Source organism: Bombina bombina, chromosome 6 (genome assembly GCF_027579735.1).
Source record: "Bombina bombina isolate aBomBom1 chromosome 6, aBomBom1.pri, whole genome shotgun sequence".
Lineage (NCBI taxonomy): Eukaryota > Metazoa > Chordata > Amphibia > Anura > Bombinatoridae > Bombina > Bombina bombina.
The window spans coordinates 438,536,626-438,563,607 of NC_069504.1; the positions used below are offsets into that span (position 1 = coordinate 438,536,626).

The following is a 26,982-nucleotide window of genomic DNA, read 5'->3' on the forward strand; positions in this document are numbered from 1 at the left end:
TGCCTGGTCTCTTACTGCGCCTGGTACATATCCTGAGCGGGCTAAGGAGGTCCATTTTCGAGCGATCCTCTGTGTTCATCTGGATGGACAACTGGACGAGTGCTCTGAGGCTGCTACAGCACCACTGGATCCTAAGGCGAGGTGGCCGATCGTCACGGGTCCAGAGATCAGATCCTTAACAGATGAGTACACAACGCAGCACCTCATACGCGCTCCACTTCATATACAGCATAGGAGAGCCAACCTGATCCTATTGACAAGCAACAAGTGTTCCCTAAAAGCCACATACTATGGCAGCTCACTATCCCTGATAATTGCTCCTTCATGTTGCCTTCTTAACAGTACTTTGCCCGCAGGACTGTACAGGGAGATCTGGAGGGAAAGAGGAGTGAGAAGCCCTATTAACTGTAGCTCTCAGTCACCAATGGAGGGCATAGGCTGACATTTTAGACAGGTCCTACTGGTGGATATTGTAGGCTACTGGATCGCTGATATCTGCTGTATCTCCCAAAGTGAGGTTTTATGTTCACTCTTAGAGTTATCTTTATACTTAAATGTTCAACTGTTACTGCACCATCATTTTTTTTTATATTACCTCCTATATTGTTGAGACCTATGTAGGTAAACTGTTACAAATCCATGTTCTGGTCAACCCTTACTGACCCTAATTTATTGTGCGGTTGTAGCTCCAGGCATGTTACATACGTTTATGAAATTCTACATAGAGCTTCCAAACAGGGCTTAAGTCTTTCCATCTAACTTATTTAAACCATATGCAAGGCTTTAGACCTCCATATCAGCAGCTGAGACTATAGGGTATAGTTACTCTTAATTCGACGTTGACTAGCTGTAACTTTACTATCTTTATAGTGATCCCATACTAGGTACAGATATTCAGAATGGCTGACTTGAACCATATATTAACTTTAATGATATGCTTATGTTAGAGAGGTATTGTACCTTAATACATAATCTGCTAGTGGCACGGCTCTGCCCCCTTATGTCACTCCCATCTCTGTGCATCCGAAGGACTGAGAATACATAGCGGAGGAGACTGGTCATTGATATATGTTGTACTAATCATTATCCTTTATTGCTAGATTTCACTATTTAGACGTTACTAGATCTGTAGCTACATACTCAAGCTGTCGCCTGTGAATACCAACTGCTAATGGTAGCTAGAAGTGTTTAATATGATAACTGAGATTAAATTAACAGACCATATAAAATGGCCTAATCACATTGTTCTATCGCAGGGTTCCATCATGCGCCCCTCTTTTAGTCCTCAATATATCTAATGTCCTAAAGCAGCACTACTCCACATGAAACTCATTTAGGACAATTTGTTTTGTATTATCTGTAACTTGGAACATCTGCTACACCCAACTGTTTTACCTACTCCTGGAGATATCTCCATGGGAGAACTGTCATAATTGTATACTTGTTCTTAACCTTACTGTCTGAAGTGGCCCCCTTTGCTTAAAGGTTTGTAGATCCCAAGTTACATACTTATTCCCCTACCGGCCATTATCGACCATTACTACCAATCACATTATAGCTTGAGACACTGGTCATGAATCACATAGTTTACTTGACGTTTTAATTAATATTAAGAACACCTCCTTGAAACCAAGTACTCCTTACTTCTCTCCTCACTCTAATGTCCAGATGATTGTACATACACCTCCTTTCCTTATATACCCATAAGCTACTTCCTCAGAGCCGACCTTAATTACTGACATTCCATCTGCCAACATATAGTGTATCCTTCAATTTTATAATACCACACATTCTAGCCCCCTCCTGTCATATGCCACACAGTTACTCATTCCTCATTATAAATTCCCACATGGTTGCCCTTTAATTTGATAGTTCAATGAGGCCATATTTTATTAATCATCTACAAAATCATCCCCTAACCTTCATCGCTCAGACCCTCTGAATCCTCCCCCAAACACAGGAGTGTGTTCCTAGATTTTCATAACTCACCCTTTGAATTTGATTGTAAGCCATAACTGCTAATTTACTCAAAAATGTACTGGTCACAGGATGTTGTTATTATATTATCAAACCCACCAGACACGTCCCCCCTCCCTCTCCCCCCCCCCAATATTGGAGCAGCTCTTGCCTGCTGATGTTTTTCATACTATTTCATATTAAATCTCTACCCTATTAAAAAAATGAGATCTCTTAAAATTAAGTCCATTTACATATTCATTGGTGGAGTCCGTGGAAGACTCAGAAAACCTATAACTGAACATTTCCTCTTTTTTATACTTTAGCATACATTCATAGATTGTCATATCAAAGGACTACTTTCATATAGGAGCTTTTATAGATATACATATTATAGGAAACGTGATAGTGTTACCTGCTGTCATCATAACTGGCTTACAAACAGGCTTTATAATCAATCGCTAACATTATCCACCCTCATATATTATGTACCCTGTATATTCTTATTTTTTTTTTTTTTTTTTCTCTTGATGTAAATGGACAAAAGTCATATACTGTATCTGCTAACAATCACAAAAAAAAATGGTTTAAATATTACAAGCTTTTTTTAGGCCAAAAAGTGAGCGGTACAGCCTATCCCGCAAGATTCGTAATGAATTCTAAAGTCAGTAGTTATGATTTTTACTCTACAGAGCTGTAGCATAAAACTCATAACTAAAGTGCTAAACTGTACACTAACACCCATAAACTGCCTATTAACCCCTAAACTGAGGCCCTCCCGCATCGTAAACACTAACATAAAATTATTAACCCCTAATCTGCCGCTCCGGACATCGCCACTATAATAAACATATTAACCCCTAAACTGCTGCACAACCGCCTCGCAAACACTAGTTAAATATTATTAAGTTATTAACCCCTAATCTGCTGTCCCTAACATTGCCGCCACTTACCTACATTTATTAAACCCTAATCTGCTGCTCCGGACATCGCCGAAACTAGAATAAACATATTAACCCCTAAACCGCTACACTCCCACATCGCAAACACTAGTTAAATATTATTAACCCCTAATCTGCTGTCCCTAACATCGCCACAACCTACATTACAGTTATTAACCCCTAATCTGCCGCCCCCAACGTCGGCGCCACTATACTAAAGTTATTAACCCCTAAACCTAAGTCTAACCCTAACCCTAACACCCCCTAACTTTAATATAATTAAAATAAATCTAAATAAAACCTACTATCATTACCTAAATTATTCCTATTTAAAACTAAATACTTACCTATAAAATAAACCCAAAGCTAGCTACAATATAACTAATAGTTACATTGTAGCTAGCTTAGGTTTTATTTTTTATTTTACAGGTAAGTTTGTATTTATTTTAACTAGGTAGAATAGTTAGTAAATAGTTATTAACTATTTACTAACTACCTAGCTAAAATAAATACAAATTTACCTGTAAAATAAAACCTAATCTATCTACACTAACACCTAACCTTACACTACAATTAAATAAATTACCTAAATTAAATACAATTAACTAAATTATATACTAATACCTAAATTACAAAAAAAAACCCACTAAATTACACAAAATAAAAAACAAATTACAAGATATTTAAACTAATTACACCTAATCTAATAGCCCTGATTGGAACAGCCAATAGAATGCGAGCTCAATCCTATTGGCTGATTGGATCAGCCAATAGGATTGAAGTTCAATATTTTCAACCTTAATTCCGATTGGCTGATAGAATTCTATCAGCCAATCGGAATCTAAGGGACGCCATCTTATATGACGTCACTTAAAGGAACCTTCATTCATCGGGAGTCATCGTAAGAAGAGGATGCTCCGCGCCGGATGTCTTGAAGATGGAGCCGCTCCGCCCCGGATGGATGAAGATAGAAGATGCCGTTTGGATGAAGACTTCTGCCCGTCTGGAGGACCACTTCTCCCGGCTTGGATAAAGACTTCTCCCGGCTTCGTTGAGGACTTCTTGCCGCTTCGTTGAGGACTTCTCCCAGCTTCGCTGACGATGGATGTCGGTCTTCAAAACTGTAAGTGGATCTTCGGGGGTTAGTGTTAGGTTTTTTTAAGGGTTTTATTTGGTGGGTTTTGGTTTTAGATTAGGGTTTGGATAGCAATAGAGCTAAATTCCCTTTTAAGGGCAATGCCCATCCACATGCCATTTTCAGGGCAATGGGTAGCTTAGGTTTTTCTAGTTAGGATTTTATTTGGGGGGGTTGGTTGTGTGTGTGGTGGGTTTTACTGTTGGGGGGGTGTTTGTATTTTTTTTTACAGGTAAAAGAGCTGACTTCTTTAGGGCAATGCCCCACAAAAGGCCCTTTTAAGGGCTATTGGTAGTTTAGGCTAGGGTTTTTTTTTTTTTTTTGTTTTTTTTTTGATAGGGCTATTAGATTAGGTGTAATTAGTTTAAATATCTTGTAATTTGTTTTTTATTTTGTGTAATTTAGTGTTTGTTTTTTTGTAATTTAGGTATTTGTGTTTAATTTAGGTAATTTATTTAATTGTAGTGTAAGGTTAGGTGTTAGTGAAAGACAGGTTAGGTTTTATTTTACAGGTAAATTTGTATTTATTTTAGCTAGGTAGTTAGTAAATAGTTAATAACTATTTAGTAACTATTCTACCTAGTTAAAATAAATACAAACTTGCCTGTAAAATAAAAATAAACCCTAAGCTAGATACAATGTAACTATTAGTTATATTGTAGCTAGCTTAGGGTTTATTTTACAGGTAAGTATTTAGTTTTAAATAGGAATTATTTAGTTTTTAATAGTAGGTTTTATTTAGATTTATTTTAATTAAATTTAAGTTAGAGGGTGTTAGAGTTAGGGTTAGACTTAGGTTTAGGGGTTAATAACTTTAGTATAGTGCCGGCGATGTTGGGGGCGGCAAATTAGGGGTTAATAAATGTAGGTAGGCTGCTTTTTTGCAGGTGTTGGGCTTTTTTTCAGCCAGCTCTCCCCATTGATGTCTATGGGGAAATCGTGCATGAGCACATACAACCAGCTCACTGCTGACTTAAGCAGTGCTGGTATTGGAGTGCGGTATGGAGCACAAGCTTGCTCTACGCTCACTTCTTGTCTTTTAACGCCGGGTTTATAAAAACCTGTAATACCAGCGCTGTAGGTAAGTGAGCAGTGACAATAATGTGCAAGTTAGCACCACACCCCTCATAACGCAAAACTCTTAATCGTTAGAGAGGAAGTTTTATAATTGCATTAATGCCAAATTTAAAGTATTTTAATGACTGATTACATGCTGTGTTCCTGTTAACCAAAGTTAAGAGAAACAAATGGCCAAAGAAAATAAATAAGTTAAATAACAATCGGCTAGATTAAGAGTTTTGCGTTATGAGGGGTGCAGTGCTAACTTGCACGTTATTGTCACTGCTCACTTACCTACAGCTCTGGTATTACAGGTTTTTATAAACCCGGCATTAAAAGACAAGAAGTGAGCGTAGAACAAAATTGTGCTCCATACCGCACTCCAATACCAGCGCTGCTTAAATCAGCGGTGAGCTGGTTGTACATGCTTATGCACGATTTCCCCAAAGACATCAATGGGGAGAGCCGGCTGAAAAAAAGCCTAACACCTGCAAAAAAGCAGTGTAATGCTCCATAAAGCAGCCGCATTGATTCCTATGGGGAAACAAAATTTATGTTTACACCTAACACCCTAACATGAAACCCGAGTCTAAACACCCCTAATCTTACACTTATTAACCCCTAATCTGCCGCCCCTGACATCGCTGACACCTACATTATACTTATTAATCCCTAATCTGCCGCTCAGGACATCGCCGCCACTATAATAAACATATTAACCCCTAAACCGCGGCATTCCCGCATCACAAACATTAGTTAAATATACGTAGAGCGAACTTGTGCTCCATACCGCACTCCAATACCAGCGCTGCTTAAGTCAGCGGTGTGCTGGTTGTACATGCTCATGCACGATTTCCCCATAGACATCAATGGGGAGAACCGGCTGAAAAAAAGCCTAACACCTTCAAAAAAGCAGCGTAAAGCTCCGTAACGCAGCCCCTTGATTCCTATGGGGAAAAAAAGTTATGTTTACACCTAACACCCTAACATGAACCCCGAGTCTAAACACCCCTAATCTTACACTTATTAACCCCTAATCTGCCGCCCCTGACATCGCCGGCACCTACATTATACATATTAACCCCTAATCTGCCGCTTGGGACATCGCCGCCACTATAATAAACATATTAACCCCTAAACCGCTGCACTCCCGCCTCACAAACATTAGTTAAATATTATTAACCCCTAATCTGCCGCCCCTAACATCACCGCCACCTACCTACATTTATTAACCCCTAATCTGCCGCCCCCAACGTCGCCACCACTATACTAAAGTTATTAACCCCTAAACCTAAGTCTAACACTAACCCTAACACCCCCTAACTTAAATATAATTAAAATAAATCTAAATAAAGCCTACTATTAATAACTAAATAATTCCTATTTAAAACTAAATACTTACTTATAAAATAAACCCTAAGCTAGCTACAATATAACTAATAGTTACATTGTATCTAGCTTAGGGTTTATTTTTATTTTACAGCCAAGTTTGTATTTATTTTTACTAGGTAGAATAGTTACTAAATAGTTATTAACTATTTACTAACTACCTAGCTAAAATAAATACAAATTTACCTGTAAAATAAAACCTAACCTGTCTTAAACTAACACCTAACCTTACACTACAATTAAATAAATTACCTAAAGCTAAATTAAATACAAATACCTAAATTACAAAAAAAACACTAAATTAAACAAAATAAAAAACAAATTACAAGATATTTAAAATAATTACACCTAATCTAATAGCCCTATCAAAATAAAATAATAAAAAAAAAAACCCTAGCCTAAACTAAACTACCAATAGCCTTAAAAAAGGGCCTTTTGTGGGGCATTGCCCCAAAGAAATCAGCTCTTTTACCTGTAAAAAAAAATACAAACACCCCCCATCAGTAAAACCCACCACCCACACAACCAACCCCCCAAATAAACTCCTAACTAGAAAAACCTAAGCTCCCCATTGCCCTGAAAAGGGCATTTGGATGGGCATTGCCCTTAAAAGGGAATCTAGCTCTATTGCTGCCCAAACCAAAATCTAAAACTAAAACGCACCAAATAAACCCTTAAAAAAACCTAACACTAACCACCGAAGATCCACTTACAGTTTTGAAGACCGACATCCATCGTCAACGAAGCTGGGAGAAGTCCTCAACGAAGCAGCAAGAAGTCCTCAACGAAGCCGGGAGAAATCTTCATCCAAGCCGGGAGAAGTGGTCCTCCAGAAGGGCAGAAGTCTTCATCCAGACGGCATCTTCTATCTTCATCCATCCGGCGCGGAGTGGCTCCATCTTCAAGACATCTGGCACAGAGCATCCTCTTCTTATGATGACTCACAACGAATGAAGGTTCCTTTAAGTGACGTCATCCAAGATGGCGTCCCTTAGATTCCGATTGGCTGATAGAATTCAAGGTAGGAAAAAATCCTATTGGCTGATGCAATCAGCCAATAGGATTGAACTTCAATCCTATTGGCTGATCCAATCAGCCAATAGGATTGAGCTCACATTCTATTGGCTGTCCCAATCAGCCAATAGAATGCAAGCTCAATCCTATTGGCTGATTATGTTCCAATCAGCCAATAGAATGCAAGCTCAATTAAAGGAACCTTCATTCATCGGGAGTCATCGTAAGAAGAGGATGCTCTGCACCAGATATCTTGAAGATGGAGCCGCTCCGTGCCGGATGGATGAAGATAGAAGATGCCATCTGGATGAAGACAACTGCCCGTCTGAAGGACCACTTCTCCCGGCTTGGATGAAGACTTCTCCCGGCTTCGTTGAGGACTTCTTGTCGCTTCGTTGATGATGGATGTCCGGTCTTCAAAACTGTAAGTGGATCTTCGGTGGTTAGTGTTAGGTTTTTTAAGGGTTTATTTGGTGGGTTTTAATTTTTGATTAGGGTTTGGATAGCAATAGAGCTAAATGCCCTTTTAAGGGCAATGCCCATCCACATGCCCTTTTCAGGGCAATGGGTAGCTTAGGTTTTTCTAGTTAGGATTTTATTTGGGGGGTTGGTTGTGTGGGTGGTGGGTTTTACTGTTGTGGGGTGGTTTTTACAGGTAAAAGAGCTGATTTCTTTGGGTGCAGTTATATGTTTTTAAACTGACCTTCATTCATATTCCTTATTCCAGACACAGTATGCATATAATATAATACATAAGTGTTTCATTAGATGTAATTTTCAGTGCTCACCTTTCAAAATGTATGTTTGACAGACTAACAATGATAGCAATGTACAGCAATAAGTCAATAAAGTGCAATGTCACCCATTGATCAGTTTCACAGGCATCAAAGTCACTTTTTAATGCTATAGTGATAGCGATCTGTGTGATAGATACATAGATAGATAGATAGATAGATAGATAGATAGATAGATAGATAGATAGATAGATAGATAGATAGATAGACAGACAGGCCGACAGATATAAAATTATTTGTATCATCTAATTTTAAACATGCAAGTAAAAATAAGAAGACTTTTATTACTATGCTTGAACAATGGTGGCATTAAGATACAATTAATTGCTTGACTTTTAAAGTACCACTAATGACAGCAGAATTGAACAACCGACAAATACACAATACAAAGACAATACAAAAACTCTTACTTTGAATTTGAAATTAGTGTTAGAATATTTTCTGCCACATTTCAAAGTTAGTCCAAATTTCCCTCCCATCAGCCAATCACCAAATGCCTATATGTATATAGTAGGAGTTGGAGCCTCAGAAAGTGTGCATATAAATGCTGTATTTTATTTTGTTAATTTTGAGATGAAAGTAGGGTTTATACATGCAAATGAAAGCATATGTTGTCTTCATTAATGTAACTGTCACCGTACTGGACCACCCAACTCCCACCATTCTCCTCTCCTGTTCATCATGAAAGTAGATGCCAGGCTTATTGACCTGAATCATGAATGCCTCTTCTAGACCTGAAACACTGTTCAATTGCTTTAAAAGTTCTACTCTGGCTTCATTTAGCCTACACAATATTTAAAAAAATCTACCTTTATTTTAGCACTAAAAGCACTTATAAATATTGCAACCAATTACATATCTCCTCTAAACTTCAGATTCTCTAACAACTGCCATCTTCAGTCTCAAAATGTGATAAGTGCGATCTGCAATCAAAACATCTGCTCTTTCCCATCTTCAGGATTTCTCTTTGCTGAAGCAATGATTAGTTATGCTCTATCTCACTCTGTAAAACTGTTTAAATCCTTTCATACTTTCAACAGTTCTCTAAAAGTTATATATTCAAAGAAACATTTTCTACAACAAAGTCTGGTAAGAGCTTTCTCAGAGCTCACCCTGATATTATTACTGGTAACTATGGCTCATATTAAAAAAAAATAACAAAACCTTATTATTTTGTAAGCTTTTTGGAGCTGGGCACTTCTCTTGTATCATTATGTATAGTTGTTTATAGGTTCCATGTATAGGGGAATATTTATCAAGCTCCCTATAGAGCTTGATGCCCCTGTTTCCGCATGAGCCTTCAGGCTCGCCGGAAACAGAAGTTAAGAAGCAGTGGTCTAAAGACCGCTGCTCAGTAACTTGTCTGCCTGCTCTGAGGCCACGGACAGAAATCAAACCCGACTGAATACGATCAGGTTGATTGACACCCCCTGCTAGCGGCCGATTGGCCACAAATCTGCAGGGGGCAGCCGATTGGCCGCAAATCTGCAGGGGGCAACATTGTACCAGCAGTTCACAAGAACTGCTGGTGCAATGATAAATGCCGTCAGCGTATGCTGTTGGCATTTATCGATGTGCGGCGGACATGATACGCTATTTCGTATCATGTCTGCTCGCACATTGATAAATATGCCCCATAGTCTCAAGTATTATCTACAGTATACCCTTGTTATTTATATATGTATAGTAAAGTATTATCTAGTAGGGATGTGCTTTAGGAGAATTTAGGCTGATCCGAATGCTGAAGATGGTGGCCACAAACCGCATTCGTCAGTTTTAGAAGCCAAATGGTCCCTTTAAAGAATAAAATAAAAAAATGAATGATGGTTCAGCAAAAAAATCAGTTCCTCCATTCATGTGGCTAAAATTATTACTCTAAAGGCAGGAAAAAGGTTTACACTATTCAGGCTGTAAAGTTTCAAAAGTTCAGATTTACCCTATTTAGAAAGGAATTATTTCAGAAGCTTAAATTGACTTTATTTGATAACTATATCCAGCAATGTCAATGTCAATTGATTGATTCCTGTGTCAGCCAAAAAGTAAGTAAGCTTCACTTTTGTTCTAGCCCACTCCTCTTCCCACAGAAAGAAAACAATTTTTTTTAAAAAAGCTGCTACTGGCTTTCAGCAGTAGCACTATTTACTATTTTAACTTTATTTAGGGTATTATAGGAATAAGGGAGAATTTCCATTAAAAAATTAATACTGTTGTCAAAATCTGACTGAATAGAACGCAAATCTTTTTTTTTAGTATGAATGATTCATCTAAAACTTTTTTATTGACACATGCCTAGTTATAATTAGATGTACACTTTTATATGTTGGTATATGTAGCTGGTTTGATATTAGAATTCTGTTATGGCGTGTTTTCTATAAGAATATAGTTTTTATAACATGGTAATGTTCTATGAAATTATACTTATTACGTTTATTATCAGAGACATACAAGGGCAGTAAATTAATTATATGCCAACTGGCTTGATGGGTCAGCCATTAAAAATGTTTTAGCTTGGTATTATATGTAGCTTTGTTTTATTTTGCACAGATCACAATTAAGTCTTTAAAAAGTCTTTAAAAACATGTTAGTAAAAAAGCAAAAACTCAAAGCTTATGTGCTCACACATGGAAATATGTTGTGTTTAAAAATATATATAAAATATAGATGAAATAATATATAATACACTGAAAATACACTGGTACAAGACTTTTTTTGTATTATTATTGCTCATAATAGGAGGCCATTAATTAATTATCTACATTTTTTTGTAAAGTAGCTCATATCTTTCCACTTAACCTGCAATGCTCCATCCTTAGAATATGGTCTGTTGCTCTTGCACTGTATTTTTTATGCATAGCTCATTTACTTTTTGAACCTATTTCTGTGTTTGGAAGATCTCACATTCCTGTCTCACTTCTCTTAAAACTACAATCTGTGCTGGACATCATAATGCTTAAACCATATGCCACATAAATGAGAAAAATACCTAAGCAGCTCAGTCAGAGCCAACAAAAATGCAGACACTCTAAGCCTAAATGGCCACACAAAAAATGATTGTATGGCAGCAATATCTATGATTTTTAGAAACGTACACTGAAAATTCCTCTGGTTACTGTTATTTTGTTACAATCTTGAAAAATACACTGTAAATTATTTTGAATATATATTTGTAACAATCTCCTCTTTAAAGTGAATGTCAATTTTAATGCTAAAGTGCCCGGTTTTTAAAAATTTGATTAAAAACCGGGGCACTTTAATTCATCAAAATTTACATTTCACTCCTGTTGAGAAAAAAAACGTACCTTTTAATCTTCACAGCAGCTCCAGCTTCCTCTGATCGTTGCAAGCCATTTCTGATGTCAGAAATGATGGATAGGTCATCCTCCAATCACAGCTTCTCCCCTGGGGGAATCAGTGTTTGATTCAACTCTGTGATTGGCGGAAGCCGGATTCCTCATTTTAGACCCAGGAAGAGGCTTTGCGACGGGTAGAGGAAGCAGGAGAGGCTGTCAAGTTTAAAAGGTTAGTTTTTTTTTTCTCAACAGGAGTGAAATGTAAATGTTGATGAATTAAATTGCCCCTGTTTTTAATCGAATTTTTAAAAACCGGTCACTTTAGCATCAAAATTTACACTTACTTTAATATCTTTCTGCATCTTATGTGTAGGGTTGTTAATTTAGGGCTAGATTACAAGTGAGGCACATGTTAGCATTTCCCTGAACGCATTTTTGCCACTCAATTCTATTTTAATGTGAGCGCCCTGTTTTGTAGATATTACAGGTCGCCAGTAAAAATTACGTGTCATGGTCGCAACTTTGCAGTAAAAAAAAAAAACCTGCAAAGTTGCAATCACATTTTCTCAATCATAGATTTTAATGAGCCTCGTTTTGAACTCAAAATTTCACTGCCGCCAGCTCGCACTAACCCAAAAAGCAGGATTGGATTAAGATATATGTATTTCTATACATATGTATATCTGTATTTATATGTGTATATATGTCGGTAAATACATATATACACATATGAATGCATAAATACATTTGTATAGAAATGCATATATATATTTATATTAATAAATATCATTAAACATGTGTTCCTATTTTTTTTTTCTTTAAACAGCTCACCTCTCATAACTTTGCTCCCTTATCATTTTTTAATGCAATATTTCTAAGCAAAACATTTAATCAGACAGTGCTAATATGAGTGCTACTGTTCACGCATATTTTTACACCAGCTTTTCCTAAGCGTGTTTACCAAAGTGCAAATCCCAATCATGCCCAGGCTTTCACATTTCTTTTCAACTTGTAATATCAAGGGTATTTAACATGAACACAAAAAGAGAAATTTTTGCCCCAACGTGAGCGCACAGAAAGTTGCGTGTCACTTTTAATCTAGCCCATTGTTGGAAAAAAATGCCAGTTACAGTAATTAGCTTAATTAATTATTCTAAGAGAAATCATTAATCACTATGTGCTTCAAAATGAATTACCTCAACATAATTATCATGGGTAATTTTTTTTATTATTATTATTTAGCTTTTTTGTAATCGTCACTAGCTATAATTTACAAAATACTGGTTATTTCATTCAAATATTGGCTTGCTTGTAACATTATCAACATGTATATAAACAGTATAATTGACAAGTATTGATAGAAATACAGATTGGAACATAATTCTTAATTTGTCACATACAAAGGAATAATTTATATGTACTTTAGTACTACTTTTAATCCATATTAATTAAATAACAAAACAGTTACAGTGACACTATTAAAGGGGAACTAAACCCAATTTTTTTCCGGTCATGATTCAGATAGAGAAAACAATTGTAAACCACATTCCCGTTTACTTCTATTATCTAATTTGCTTAATTCTTTAGATATCCTTTGTTGAAGAAATAGCAATGCACATGGGGGAGCCAATCACATGAGTCATCTATGTGCAGCCACCAATCAGCAGCTACTGAGCCTATCTAGATATGCTTTTCAGCAAAGGATATCAAAATAATGAAGCAAATTAGATAATAGAGTAAATTAGAAAGTTGTTTAAAAGTGCATGCTCTTTCTAAATCATGAAAGAAAACTTTTGGGTTTCATGTCCCATTAATGTTTTGACTTTATACATTTCTTTGGTTGCATTTTATTATAAGCTATCACTAATATAACTACTGCACAATTATTTTTTTCTTCCAAGCTGAACCACACTACTTACTAATATTCTACAGCAATGCAATATTTATTTGACACTGGTAAACATAAATAAAAAATGCAGTCATTGTTGAATAATTTAAGTCCATAGTGCATTTGAAAATTAAAGCTGCATAAATGCAATATGTAATGGCTAGACACTAAACAAAAAAAGTATTAAAAACATGTTGTAAATATTTTTTTAAAAATGTGCACAATAGCTGGTAAATGTATGTTAACTTTCTGAGAACTGAGTATTGGAATACCAAAAAATCCCTCGGGTATATTTGGTTTCAGTGGAAAACCTTGCTGAAAAACTTGCTTACAGAAATCTTCATAGACTTTAACAGAGAATTGTCTGCTTGAATAGTTTGTTTGATCAGCCAAATTTTAAAAACTCTCTGAGTCTCATTATTATTACTGTTAATCAAATTGTTTTATACTTACGTAGATTTGCCACAAATCTTCCTCTGATACCACTGTTTGCAGTTGGTATAGTATTGTTTGTTGGTTCCAATAAGTTTCTGCACAGCACATACATTAGGGCTATAAGTAAAAAATAAATATAATAATAAATACACATATTGCACAAAAAATAGACTCCATATAAATATTAATGTAAAACATTTTATACAAATCACTAATTTATTGCCGCAAATTCAGAATACTAAACAGTATTTAGACTTTTTAATGCTTATTAATAATACTGAAGCAAATATTAAACAATTCCTAAGAAACTATAGCTCATAATAGATGTGACTGTATACACAATAAAGGTTTATAGTTACAAGTTGCAACCTAATGGATATTATTTTTAAGACAAATCTAAATTAATTTACTTGCTAGGCACAAAACAAACCATTCCTTACCCATGTTGTCTGCCTCTGATGCGGCTGTGCTGCAAGACTTGCTGGTAAGGATACCTTGCTGAGGTTACAAATGTTACTAGCAACGTAACTGTAAAACCAAATAGGACAATATGATTCATGTTTTGGATCTGTGGAGTATGTGCAGTCTCTGAGCTCTCAAAGCTCCCAAAGTAAAAGCCAGGAAATATAAACGGTACTGTGTTAAATAGACCAAAAAGAAGGAGGGGGAGGAGAAAGCTAGCTACTGGTGCAATCTGAAACTAACTTTCCTGGCTGTCTCTTTGGGGAATATGTAACCTCTTAGCTGTATGTCTGAGTTTTATGAAATCAGAGCTATAGTTATTAGGGCAATCTTGTGCTCCCTGTCATTCCCCTTCATTCAAGAAGCAAACACTCTCTGTTGCTTATTGTTAGACAACTTTACTAACAGATAGTTTCTTTCTCACCTAAGTCAATATTTAGTATAGCAGTTGAAAAAAAGAACTTTTCTTTAACTAGGTTTGATAAGCATTCTTTTGTTCTTTTACTTAGTGTAAATAAAGCATTATTCACACTTGCTAAACTTTATTGGTATGCACATTTTGTGTTCCTCTAAAAAAAAAAGCCATAAATATTTATAGTTTTGTTTGTGTTTTAAACACAGCGCTAATTACAGTTACTGCTGACAAACACCCTTTGTACAAAATATTTCTAAAAGTCCCCTGCAAAGTGATAATGCACAAATACATTATTTAATCATATTAATTGCAGTTTTTCTAGGCTTTAGATGCATGCATTTTATTGATCATCTGTATGATCTATATGGCATTTAGGTCCAAATTCAATTTTTTACACAAAGCTGCCCAAAATTAGAAAGAATAATCATTTTTAATTATAAAGCAGGGTATAAAGAAAGACAGTGTATACTTAAGCCTATTTCTTCACTCTTTCCTGCAGTGATTACAGAGCAGCTATTTTTCATCAGTTCCCTAGCTGAAGTTTGCTCTCTGTAAATTTATGTGAGCTTGTATTCAGTTATTCAATCTGCACATATGGTTCTCATCAACAAGGTATTATTCTTTGCATCTACTCTTATTCTCTCAGTAAAGTATTTTTAGCATTTATTTACTCCACAATAGTTCATTTATTATGAAAAGAGGAAACTGCTATCACTTTTTAAAACTATGGTTCCTTTATTACAACCTTTTCATTTCAACTGTTTTGTAATACATGGGGTTTATATCTTGCAAAATTTCCCTTATTGTTGCTAATAGCTACAAAACACTGTGATGATATTCAGAAACAAGCAGGAACCTATACGAGAGTGACTACAGCATTTTTTTTCAAGCCCTCTTTCTTTGTTGCTTCTTTTAGTAATTAAATACTTTGTACAGCTCATTTCACATATGACTCATATCTCACAGGTTTCAGCCTGATTGTGCTACCACTATTTTCTCATAAAAAAGGTTCCAGGCATGAAGCCGTAAAATAAAACAAAGTCTTTATTATTTCAATCAAAAAGAGGTCATAGAGACATCACATCCACGTGATGATTCGTATGCTAATTGGCTAGTACAAAAATATATACATTAAATAAGTCTAATAAAAAAGATATGATGATAGAAGAAATACACTTAATATAATACCAATATATAACTGTCACGCTCGGCCGCTGGGAAGCTCCGGCGGTCCTCTCTGTGTGCTTGATTGGCAGGTAGTCTGAGCCGCCCCTTCCTGATGATGTCACTACCAGGCTTTTTTCACATATGACTCATATCTCACAGGTTTCAGCCTGATTGTGCTACCACTATTTTCTCATAAAAAAGGTTCCAGGCATGAAGCCGTAAAATAAAACAAAGTCTTTATTATTTAAATCAAAAAGAGGTCATAGAGACATCACATCCACATATCAACAGAAAAAAATGTGGTCTTACGCATTTCGGCTTCAGATCGCCATAATCATAGACTATAATACACAACAGGTGCAATACACTATTTAAAAGGTTAATACAAATGCTATTGGTTCAAAGATGAACACTCCCCCCTCCTGATACAAGTGGATAGAACAACTTTAACCCATTCAGTATGACTAAACAGTGTTAAAAACAATTTATATCAGTTAATACCAAATGTAGTGAAAAGCAATAAATGAATTGCAAAATCTATAAAACACACATCAATATGTTATTTATATGGCTAGTTATACACACAATATTAACATTATAAATGATGTGATGATTCGTATGCTAATTGGCTAGTACAAAAATATATACATTAAATAAGTCTAATAAAAAAGATATGATGATAGAAGAAATACACTTAATATAATACCAATATATAACTGTCACGCTCGGCCACTGGGAAGCTCCGGTGGTCCTCTCTGTGTGCTTGATTGGCAGGTAGTCTGAGCCGCCCCTTCCTGATGATGTCACTACCAGGCTTTTTATTCCGGGCTTCCTGTCTCTTCAGTGCCCATTTGTTACTCTTTGTGGCTCCTATGAGGACTTCGCTGTGGAAACTCTCTAACTGCTGTTTTTCTGTTGCCAAACTCTGCAAAGACTGTCTACGCTGGGTTAACCCTCAAACTTCCTGATAACCTGTTGCCAAACATTGCAATTGCTGTTTATTCTTTGAAACTCTCAATCTGCATGTTTACCTGTTGCCAAACTCTGCAAACACTGTTTATTCAGTGTAAACCTTCAAGCTGCTTGATATCTTGTTGCCAAACCTTGTAAGAACTGTTTATTCTGTGAAACTCTCAAACTGCATGTTTACCTATTGCCAAACTCTGCAAATACTGTTTATTCAGTGTAAACCATCAATCTGCTTGATATCCTGTTGCCAAACATTGCAAGAACTGTTTATTCTGTTAAACTCTCAAACTGCATGTTTACCTGTTTCCAAACTCTGCAAATACTGTTTATTCAGTGTAAACTCTCAAACTGCATGACTAATCTGTATTAAAGCTCAGTCTACCTGATATCCTGTTGTCTAACTCTGCAAGGACTGACTACACAGTGTTAACCCTCAAACTGCCTGATAACAAGTTACCTCCTCCTGCATTATTAACTGTTTCTTGTTTTACCCTTCCTCTGTCTGAGTATAAGTGGACTATCCCTGCTCTCCTGATTCTGTGTAAGACTGACACCAGTTCCTTACTCAGAAGTCTATTTGGCTGATATCTTGAATTACTTTGGACTCAGGCTAACTCTGCTCCATATTGTGAGTACATTGTTTTTTAGAGGTTGTCATGGGGTCACGTCCTGGATTAAACTCAGAGTGCAAGGGTGTTGTTTAAGTTCGCCCTAGCATTTGGGTTTTCTTCTGGACATTTCCTAACCTGACAGTTCAAACGGGCCATAATATGGACCCTGATGAGTTATCCAGGGCTGTGGCTCTACAAGGGCAACTTCTAGGAAATCATTCTGCTCATTTGCAATTTTTGGATTCCAAGCTTGACCAGATTACTGCTCTGCTACATAACCTCTCCGCTCCTTCTCAAGCTACTGTGACTCCTGCTGCAGCTGCTTCTAGCTACAATTCTGTCTTTAACCAACCTCAACGTGTTGAACAGTATATACCACGAATCCCACTTCCAGATAAATATGATGGTAATCCTGAAGAATGCTGTGGATTCCTTAATCAATGTTGTTTACACTTCAGAAACAATCCTCAAGTTTTTTCCAATTCTACTTCCAAAATCACCTTTATTATTTCCCTCATGAAGGGTAAGGCTCTAGCCTGGGTGTCTCCTCTTTTAGAGAAGAATGATCCTTTAATACAGGATGTGGAATTATTTGTGTCCATTTTTTCTTCTGTTTTTGACAAGCCTGGGAGGTCTGCAGCTGCTGAGGCAGGATTGTTGGATCTGAGACAGGGATCCCTTTCGGTAGCTCAATATGTTATTGAATTAAGGACTTTAGCCGCAGAAACTGATTGGAACCATGGAGCCTTACGGGCAGCCTTTCGCAAGGGACTTTGCGAACGTTTTAAGGATGAACTTGTATTTCGGGAACTCCCCGATTCATTGGAGGGTCTTATCAATTTGTGTATTACTCTTGACGCCCGGCATTCTGAACGTCTTCCGGAGAGAGATAGGAATTGGAGATCCTTTGTTAAATCGTCATTTCGTCCTCTTATTCAAACCTCAAGTCTGTCTAATAATAATTTCCAATCTCCTGAGTCTGTGGAACCCATGGAAGTAGGAGCTATTAAATTGTCAGAAGCTTAATGCCATAGAAGGTGTACTCTTGGATTATGTCTGTATTGTGGTACCAAAGGACATTTACTGAAGGAATGTCCTATCCGGCCAGTAAAAGCCAAGGCTTAACTTTTGATAGAGGGACAGAGTTAAGCCAGAATCCCATGTCTTCCCTCAATTCTAAACTTTTTGTTCCTGTAACTATTTCTTTTGGAAAGACCAAGTTTCGAGCTCAAGCCCTCATTGACTCTGGAGCTACTGGAGTTTTCATTGATTCAAACTATGCTGACTCTCTCAGGATTCGTCTTCAAGCCAAGAAACAGTTAATTAAGGTAACCACTGTTAGTGGACATCCTTTAGGTTCTGGTATCATACAAAATTCTACCATTCCTCTTCTTTTGTCTGTGGGCATACTCCATTCTGAAATTATTCATTTTGATGTCATCACTTCACCCCACATACCGTTGATTCTGGAGTTACCTTGGTTGCAGCTTCATGATCCAGTCTTCTCATGGTCTAAATGAGAACTTATTTCCTGGGGAACTACCTGTTTCAAACATTGCCTGCAAAATCCCTCAAAACCATCTGGTCCTGTCGTAGCTATGGTGGAAGTTCCTGATTTATTGCCTAATTACTATCATGCCTTTAGTGATGTGTTTTCTAAAAAGGAGGCTGAGACGTTACCGCACTGGATATTTGACTGTCCTATCGAATTGTTTTCAGGGGCTCCTCTACCTAAGGGAAGGACCTATCCCCTCTCTCGTCAAGAAAATGTCTCTCTTGAGGAATACATAAAGGATAACTTAGCCAGAGGATTTATTCATCCTTCCTCATCAACTGTGGGTGCGGGTTTTTTTCTTCATTGGGAAAAAAGATGGAGGTCTCCGTCCCTGTATCAATTATCGTGCCTTGAATCAGATTACTGTCAAAAACAGCTATCCTCTGCCGCTCATTCCTGAGTTATTTGATCGTCTTCAAGGTGCTTCTATTTTTTTCCAAGTTAGATCTCCGTGGGGCCTACAATTTGGACAGAATCCGTAAAGGAGACGAATGGAAGACGGCATTTAACACTAGATTTGGTCACTACGAGTATCTAGTAATGCCATTCAGATTGTGCAATGCACCAGCAGTATTTCAGCACTTTGTTAACGAAATCTTCAGAGATTATCTAAATCAATTTGTTATCATTTATCTCAATGACATTCTGATCTATTCCAAAACATTACAGGAACATGTACATCATGTAAGACTGGTACTTCAGAGGTTACGAGACAATTCCCTGTTCGCTAAATTGGAGAAATGCTCTTTTCATCAGAGTTCCATTCCCTTTTTGGGTTATATCATTTCAGAATCAGGTTTTGAGATGGATCCTGCTAAACTTTCGGCTATCAAGGACTGGTCCAGACCAACTACTCTCAAATCCCTGCAGAGGTTTCTTGGCTTTGCCAACTACTATAGAAAGTTTATTAAGAACTTTGCTGAAATCACGTCTCCCCTCACTTCTCTTACTAAGAAAGGGCAAAATTGTAAGAACTAGTCCACTTCGGCAGTACAGGCTTTTGAAATGCTAAAATCAGCATTTTCTTCTGCATCTCTTCTCAGTCATCCAATTCCTGATCTCCGGTTTATTTTGGAGGTTGACACTTCTTCTATAGCAGCTGGAGCTGTTCTCTCCCAACGTGATCCAACTACCAGCAAGATACATCCTGTGGTGTTCTTTTCGAAAAAATTAAATCCTGCCGAGTTAAATTATGATGTGGGCAATAAGGAGCTTTTGGCTAGAAAATTAGCTTTGGATGAATGGAGGCATTGGTTAGAGGGTACCAGTCAACCTTTTTTCATTCTGACAGATCATAAGAATCTTTTATACCTCCATACAGCTACTCCCTTTTTTTTTTTTTCTTTACCCCCCTCTCTTTCACTCTTCTTTCTCTGCCACCCCCACCCCCCACTTCCTCCCTCTCTCTATTTCAGCACTACATATCTCCCTTTCCACTTCCTGACTATTCCCTTATTCACACAAAGTTGAGAGGTACGCAAGGACCGGCCATCTTAGTAGTAACGACATACTGAAATAAGTCGATATCATTTTTATACTCCACCTGGCCCTGTTAGGTTTTTATGTGTTTGTTTTGCCCAATTTCTGGGCCTATCTACAAAAGATATATTTTGTGTTACAGAAAATTTCTAAAAATTGTAAAAATGGAGCAAAATGATTGTCGAAGCTTTGTCAAATGCTGTATATTCTTTCATGTCATACCATTGACTTTCATGTACAATGTTTGTTTACTTTTTCAATAAAGCTCCTTTAAAAAAATAAATAAAAATAAACCCTAATATAGCTACAATATAACTAATAATTACATTGTAGCTATTTTAGGATTTATATTTATTTTACAGGCAACTTTGTATTTATTTTAACTAGATACAATAGCTATTAAATAGTTAATAACACTACACTATCATTAAATTAATTAAATAAATTAACTACAATTAGCTAAACTAAAATACAATAAAATAAACTATTCTATAATACAAAAAAACAAACACTAAATTACAAAAAATAAAAAAAAATTAGAAGTTTAAACTAATTACAAGTTATCTAAGCCCCCTAATAAAATAAAAAATCCCCCCAAAATAAAAAAATGACCTACCCTATTCTAAACTACAAAAGTAATCAGCTCTTTTACCAGCCCTTAAAAGGGCTTTTTGCGGGGCATTGCCCCAAAGTAATCAGCTCTTTTACCTGAAAATAAAAATACAATACCCCCCAACATTACAACCCACCACCCACATACCCCTACTCTAACCCACCCAAAAAAAAAAAAAAAAATTAGAAGTTTAAACTAATTACAAGTAATCTAAGCCCCCTAATAAAATAAAAAATCCCCCCAAAATAAAAAATGACCTACCCTATTCTAAACTACAAAAGTAATCAGCTCTTTTACCAGCCCTTAAAAGGGCTTTTTGCGGGGCATTGCCCCAAAGTAATCAGCTCTTTTACCTGAAAATAAAAATACAATACCCCCCAACATTACAACCCACCACCCACATACCCCTACTCTAACCCACCCAAACCCCCCTTAAAAAACCTATGATCGGAACAGCCAATAGAATGCGAGCTCAATATGATTGGCTGATTGGATCAGCCAATCGGATTGAACTTCAATCTGATTGGCTGATTGCATCAGCCAATCAGATTTTTTCTACCTTAATTCCGATTGGCTGATAGAATCCTATCAGCCAATCGGAATTGAAAGGGCACCATCTTGGATGACGTCCCTTAAAGGAACCTTCATTCGTCGGGAAGTCGTCGGTTGAAGAGGATGGTTCCGCGTCGGCTCCTTTGAAGATGGCTCCGCTCCGGATGGATGAAGATTGAAGACGCCGCCTGGATGAAGACTTCTACCAGACTTCCTCTGCGCACCTTGGATGAAGAATTCGGCTCGGCTGGGTGAAGACGACTCAAGGTAGGATGATCTTCAGGGGGTTAGCGATAGGTTTTTTAAGGGGGGTTTGGCTGGGTTAGAGTAGGGGTATGTGGGTGGTGGGTTGTAAATGTTGGGGGGGTATTGTATTTTTATTTTCAGGTAAAAGAGCTGATTACTTTGGGGCAATGCCCCGCAAAAAGCCCTTTTAAGGGCTGGTAAAAGAGCTGATTACTTTTGTAGCTTAGAATAGGGTAGGGCATTTTTTTATTTTGGGGGGATTTTTTATTTTATTAGGGGGCTTAGATTAGGTGTAATTAGTTTAAACTTCTTGTAATTTTTTTTATTTTTTGTAATTTTTTTTTTGTATTATAGAATAGTTTATTTTATTGTATTTTAGTTTAGCTAATTGTAGTTATCCTTAGGTTAGGATTTATTTTACAGGTAATTTTGTACTTATTTTAACTAGGTAGCTATTTAATAGTTATTAACTATTTAATAGCTATTGTACCTAGCTAAAATAAATACAAAGTTGCCTGTAAAATAAATATAAATCCTAAAATAGCTACAATGTAATTATTAGTTATATTGTAGCTATATTAGGGTTTATTTTCTAGGTTAGTATTGAATTTTAAATAGGAATAATTTATTTAATTTTAGGAATATTATTTTGTTTAATTAAAATTATATTTAACTTAGGGGGGTGTTAGGGTTAGGGTTAGAGTTAGGTTTAGGGGTTAATAACTTTATTATAGTAGTGGCGACGTTGCGGGCAGGAGATTAGGGGTTAATAATTGTAGGTAGGTGGCGGAGATGTTAGGGAGGGCAGATTAGGGGTTAATAAAATTTATTCTAGTGTTTGCGAGGTGGGAGTGCAGCGTTTTAGGGGTTAATACATTTATTATAGTGGCGGCAAGGTCCGGTCAGCAGATTAGGGGTTAATAAGTGTAGGTAGCGGCGACGTTGGGGGGGCAAATTAGGGGTAATAAATAGGGTGTCGGCGATGTAAGGGGCAGCAGATTAGGGGTTCATAGGTATAATGTAGGTGGCGGCGGTGTCCGGTCGGCAGATTAGGGGTTAAAATTTTTTATTATAGTGGCGGCGATGTGGGGGGGCCTCGGTTTAGGGGTACATAGGTAGTTTATGGGTGTTAGTGTACTTTGTAGAACAGTAGTTAAGAGCTTTATATTCCCACGTTAGCCCATTAAGCTCTTAACTACTGACTTTTTTTGTCGGTAGGAGTCTTGTCGGTAGAGGGTCTACCGCTCACTTGGTCCAAGACTCCAAATACCAGCGTTAGGCAGATTCCATAGAAAAGATAGGATACACAATTGATGTAAGGGGATCTGCGGTAGCCTGGAGTCACGGTAAGGAAGTGAGCGTTAGACCCTTTCCTGCCTGACTCTAAATACCAGCGGGTGGTAAAAAGCAGCGTTAGGACCCCTTAATGCTGCTTTTGACGGCTAACGCCAAACTCTAAATCTAGCCGTTAATTTGGTATTTGCAGTGTCCAGAGGAAATAATTCCTCTAGCTCAAGACTGGCCAAGTCCATATCATCTACTGCAGAGAGTGAAAAAAATTGTCGTTGTTCTGAGGATGTCTCCATGTTTGTAATTCCAAAAACAATATAAATATAAAAAAAATTGTCAAGCCAAATAATGCAATTAGTGCACTGAGTGAAACATGATGGGAGGAAGAAATAAATAATAAAAGCAAATAGTCCAGATTCACTATTGCAAAAATTCAAACATATCAAATGAGCAATACTATAATCCAAGGATATCAGGGACTGGTGGAGCAAGGTGGAGAAAACAGCATAAGGATAACCTTTTAAATAGTGCATTGCACCTGTTGTGTATTATGGTCTATGATTACAGCAATCTGAAGACCGCATTTCTTCTGCTGATATCTGGATGTGATGTCTCTGTGACCTCTTTTTAATTGAAATAATAAAGACTTTGTTTCATTTTACGGCTTCATGCCTGGAACTTTTTTTCTTTATATTTATTTGGGGAGTAAGGGAGCTGCACAAATGAAGAGTCAGGAGCACCGGTAGATGAAAGCAGTAGCTTCACCTCTGAAGACTACAAGCCTCCTTTCCTAGGATTGCTGGAACCTCCGTAGTAGATTGAGTGGAGTGGTGGGAGTGAATTCAGCATCGACTGTACCTATTCAAGCATTGGTTTGCTTGAGATGACAGGCCTATGATGCAACCCGGAAGTGGTGGACGCACTCTGACTACATCCCCAGTGAATGGCGAGCGCCTGGAGGTGAGGAATCCGTGAGGTGTGCTACTGGCAGCTGTTAATCGACCAGCGAAAGGGGTAGAAGCAGTAACGTACTGCGGTCCCCCACTGGTCTCCTGTTCCGCTGCTCCATCAGACGGGTGTGTATCCTCATTACGTGGATGTTAAGTCTAAGGGGTAGGAGCGGTTATATACCGCGGTCCCCGGGGCTACAAAACCTGGAGGGTGACTCAGTGAATCATTTATTATCCTTATGCTGTTTTCTCCACCTTGCTCCACCAGTCCCTGATATCCTTGGATTAAAATATTTCTAATTTGATATGTTTGAATTTTTGCATCAGTGAATCTGGACTATTTGCTTTTATTATTTACCACTATTTTCTCCTAATCTGAAATGTTTTATTCCCCTTCCATTATAATTATATATATTTAATTGCAAAAGACCTGCATAAAAAATATAATATGTATATAGAGAGTGATGTGTGCTCAGAACACACCACACCCTTAGGGGGCGCTTCCTCAATAACAAATACAATTGAAAATCTATGCAAGGGCTTTAAGGAATCTCAATAGTGAGTAGCAGCACAGTATTCTATGCTAAGCACCATATAAAATAATAATAACAATATTCAAAAAATAAAATAATAAAAGGATGAGAATTAAAAATTAAGACAGTATATAAAGTGAAATGAAATCAGATAATATAAAAGTCCATAACACCAAGATGACAAGAAAATCCGGACATTGAGGCAGCACAATGTCAAAGGATGGCTATCCTGGTGTTTAGAATCTAGAAAAGGGTAAAAAACAGAGGCGCCACCATGGCCTAATATCGCCAATACAGGTAAAAACAACAACACAGGGGAATGTGAGTACTCACAAACATAAAGCACCCAGCTGGTGCTAGTGGAGCGGGCTGAAACTTCACAGTGGTCCAGCACACTGGTATCCTTAGCGCAGAGTCAGTCAGAAATCCTCTGAAATACCAATGTTCATGTGCCTATAGGGGCAAAGAAGGCAAACCAACATGGCCCAATATCATCTGGACAAGGATAGAATATAACCAAGTGCTTGTACTTACAAGATAGCAGGCACCTGTAGGTGCAATATCAGCAAACTGGAACCAAAACGTCGCCCAGTAGACTAGTGCAAAAGACAGTCCTCAGCAGGAACCAGGAACAGAAATGTAATTTTCCCAGGAGGTGATAAACCACACAATAGCAAGTGTATAAAAATATAAAATATCTTTATTCACACAGCGACGCGTTTCTCATCCTACTCAGGGCTGTTTCATCAGGCTATAACAAACATTATGATACACTTGCTATTTAACAGAGATCTAAAAACCAGAAAACCCTTATAATTGGATGATCAATTAACATACAACACCTGTCTGTGATCACATTTATGTGGTTGGTTTGGTAAAAATTGTAAACACATATAGGTCAGGTGGTATTAAGCAAACAAATAATCATCCTAATAAAAAAATATATCAAACATACAATAGAATTGGCACAGTACATAAACTTAAAACTGCCCTCTTGCAATGTAACCCATCACAATTGAAGCAGATTATTAAAACATAGAACGATTCATAAAACATGTATTTGCATATAAGGAAAAGGTACATCTACTATAACATCCATATATCCTTCCAATTAAAACAACTTATTTACCAACGTGTTAAAAATATACACTATAAACAACTTGATCAATTGCAAACTGGATTCGATTTCATTGATGTAAACAGCATCTATAGCTGAAATTTGATATAATTATATTTGAAATAACCGTTAATGCTGACTTACGGTTTATTAGAGAGATCGTGTGTGGATCTTTATAAGACATCGCTTGACTAGTTTGTTAAGATTTGTTTAGGATCCATACTGGTTTTCTTAGAGAGATCTAAGACCTGCATACAAAATAAACATTTTAAAATAATTTAAACCTGTCACTCTATCGATGATTTGAAAATCTCTGCACATTTTGCAAAAACATAACTTAAAATCCTGGTGAGTACATTATTTCCTTTGATTATGACCAATCCGGGTCTAAATATATATTTTTTTATGATCTGCTCTAACCACTGATTCAGGCAGAAACATTTTGCAAGATCCTCAGGTTAACAGAATTTTACTATATATGTGTTTGTATGTATGTATGTGTGTATATATATATATATATATATATATATATATATATATACTGTATATATATATATATATATATATATATATATATATATATATATATATATACTGTATATATATATATATATATATGTGTGTGTGTGTGTGTGTATATATAAATATTCTGCAATAATATTTTATTTTTTAATAATTAATCAAATTAAATAGTATATGGGGAATCAACGCTCAAAATTTAAATCAGCATAAAATGTTTTATTATGCATTTTACCACTATAAAAGCAGTACAATGACTGCTTTTTCATTAAATAAGCTCATTTTTATCTGTCCTTCAGTGACCACAACAAAGGAGAAAACTTAAACATACTCAAGAAGCTTTTCAAGGGGTATGCCTCTGGACTGCAAAACAATGTAAGTTTTTACTAACAAATACTCAGAAATTGATACATTTTGGAAATATTGTGTAGGTTGTTGCAGCAGGATTAAGAGAGTGATTGGATTTGAGGGATTAAAGTGATTGTAAAGTTTAGTGAAGAGGTGCCCAGTATATAAAAATAATCTTAAAAACAGGGGCACTTTAATTCATTAAACTTTACAATTAAGTTTCTTTTTAAAAAAATTACCTTTGCTTTATGGAAA

General features: G+C 36.6%; 1 protein-coding gene across 1 annotated transcript in view; it reads right to left on the bottom strand.

Moving 5' to 3' along the window:
• The window catches only part of TGFBI (transforming growth factor beta induced), a 110,719-nt gene extending 96,200 nt beyond the window's left edge, over positions 1–14,519 (bottom strand). Inside the window, exons 1-2 of the mRNA XM_053717197.1 lie at positions 14,342–14,519; positions 13,920–14,018 (exon numbers count right to left, since the gene is read on the bottom strand). Of these exons, the coding sequence (XP_053573172.1) occupies positions 13,920–14,018; positions 14,342–14,460 (218 nt within the window). The 5' untranslated portion in view covers positions 14,461–14,519. The remainder of the gene's footprint in view (positions 1–13,919; positions 14,019–14,341) is intronic.
• Between the last annotated feature and the right edge of the window lie 12,463 nt (positions 14,520–26,982).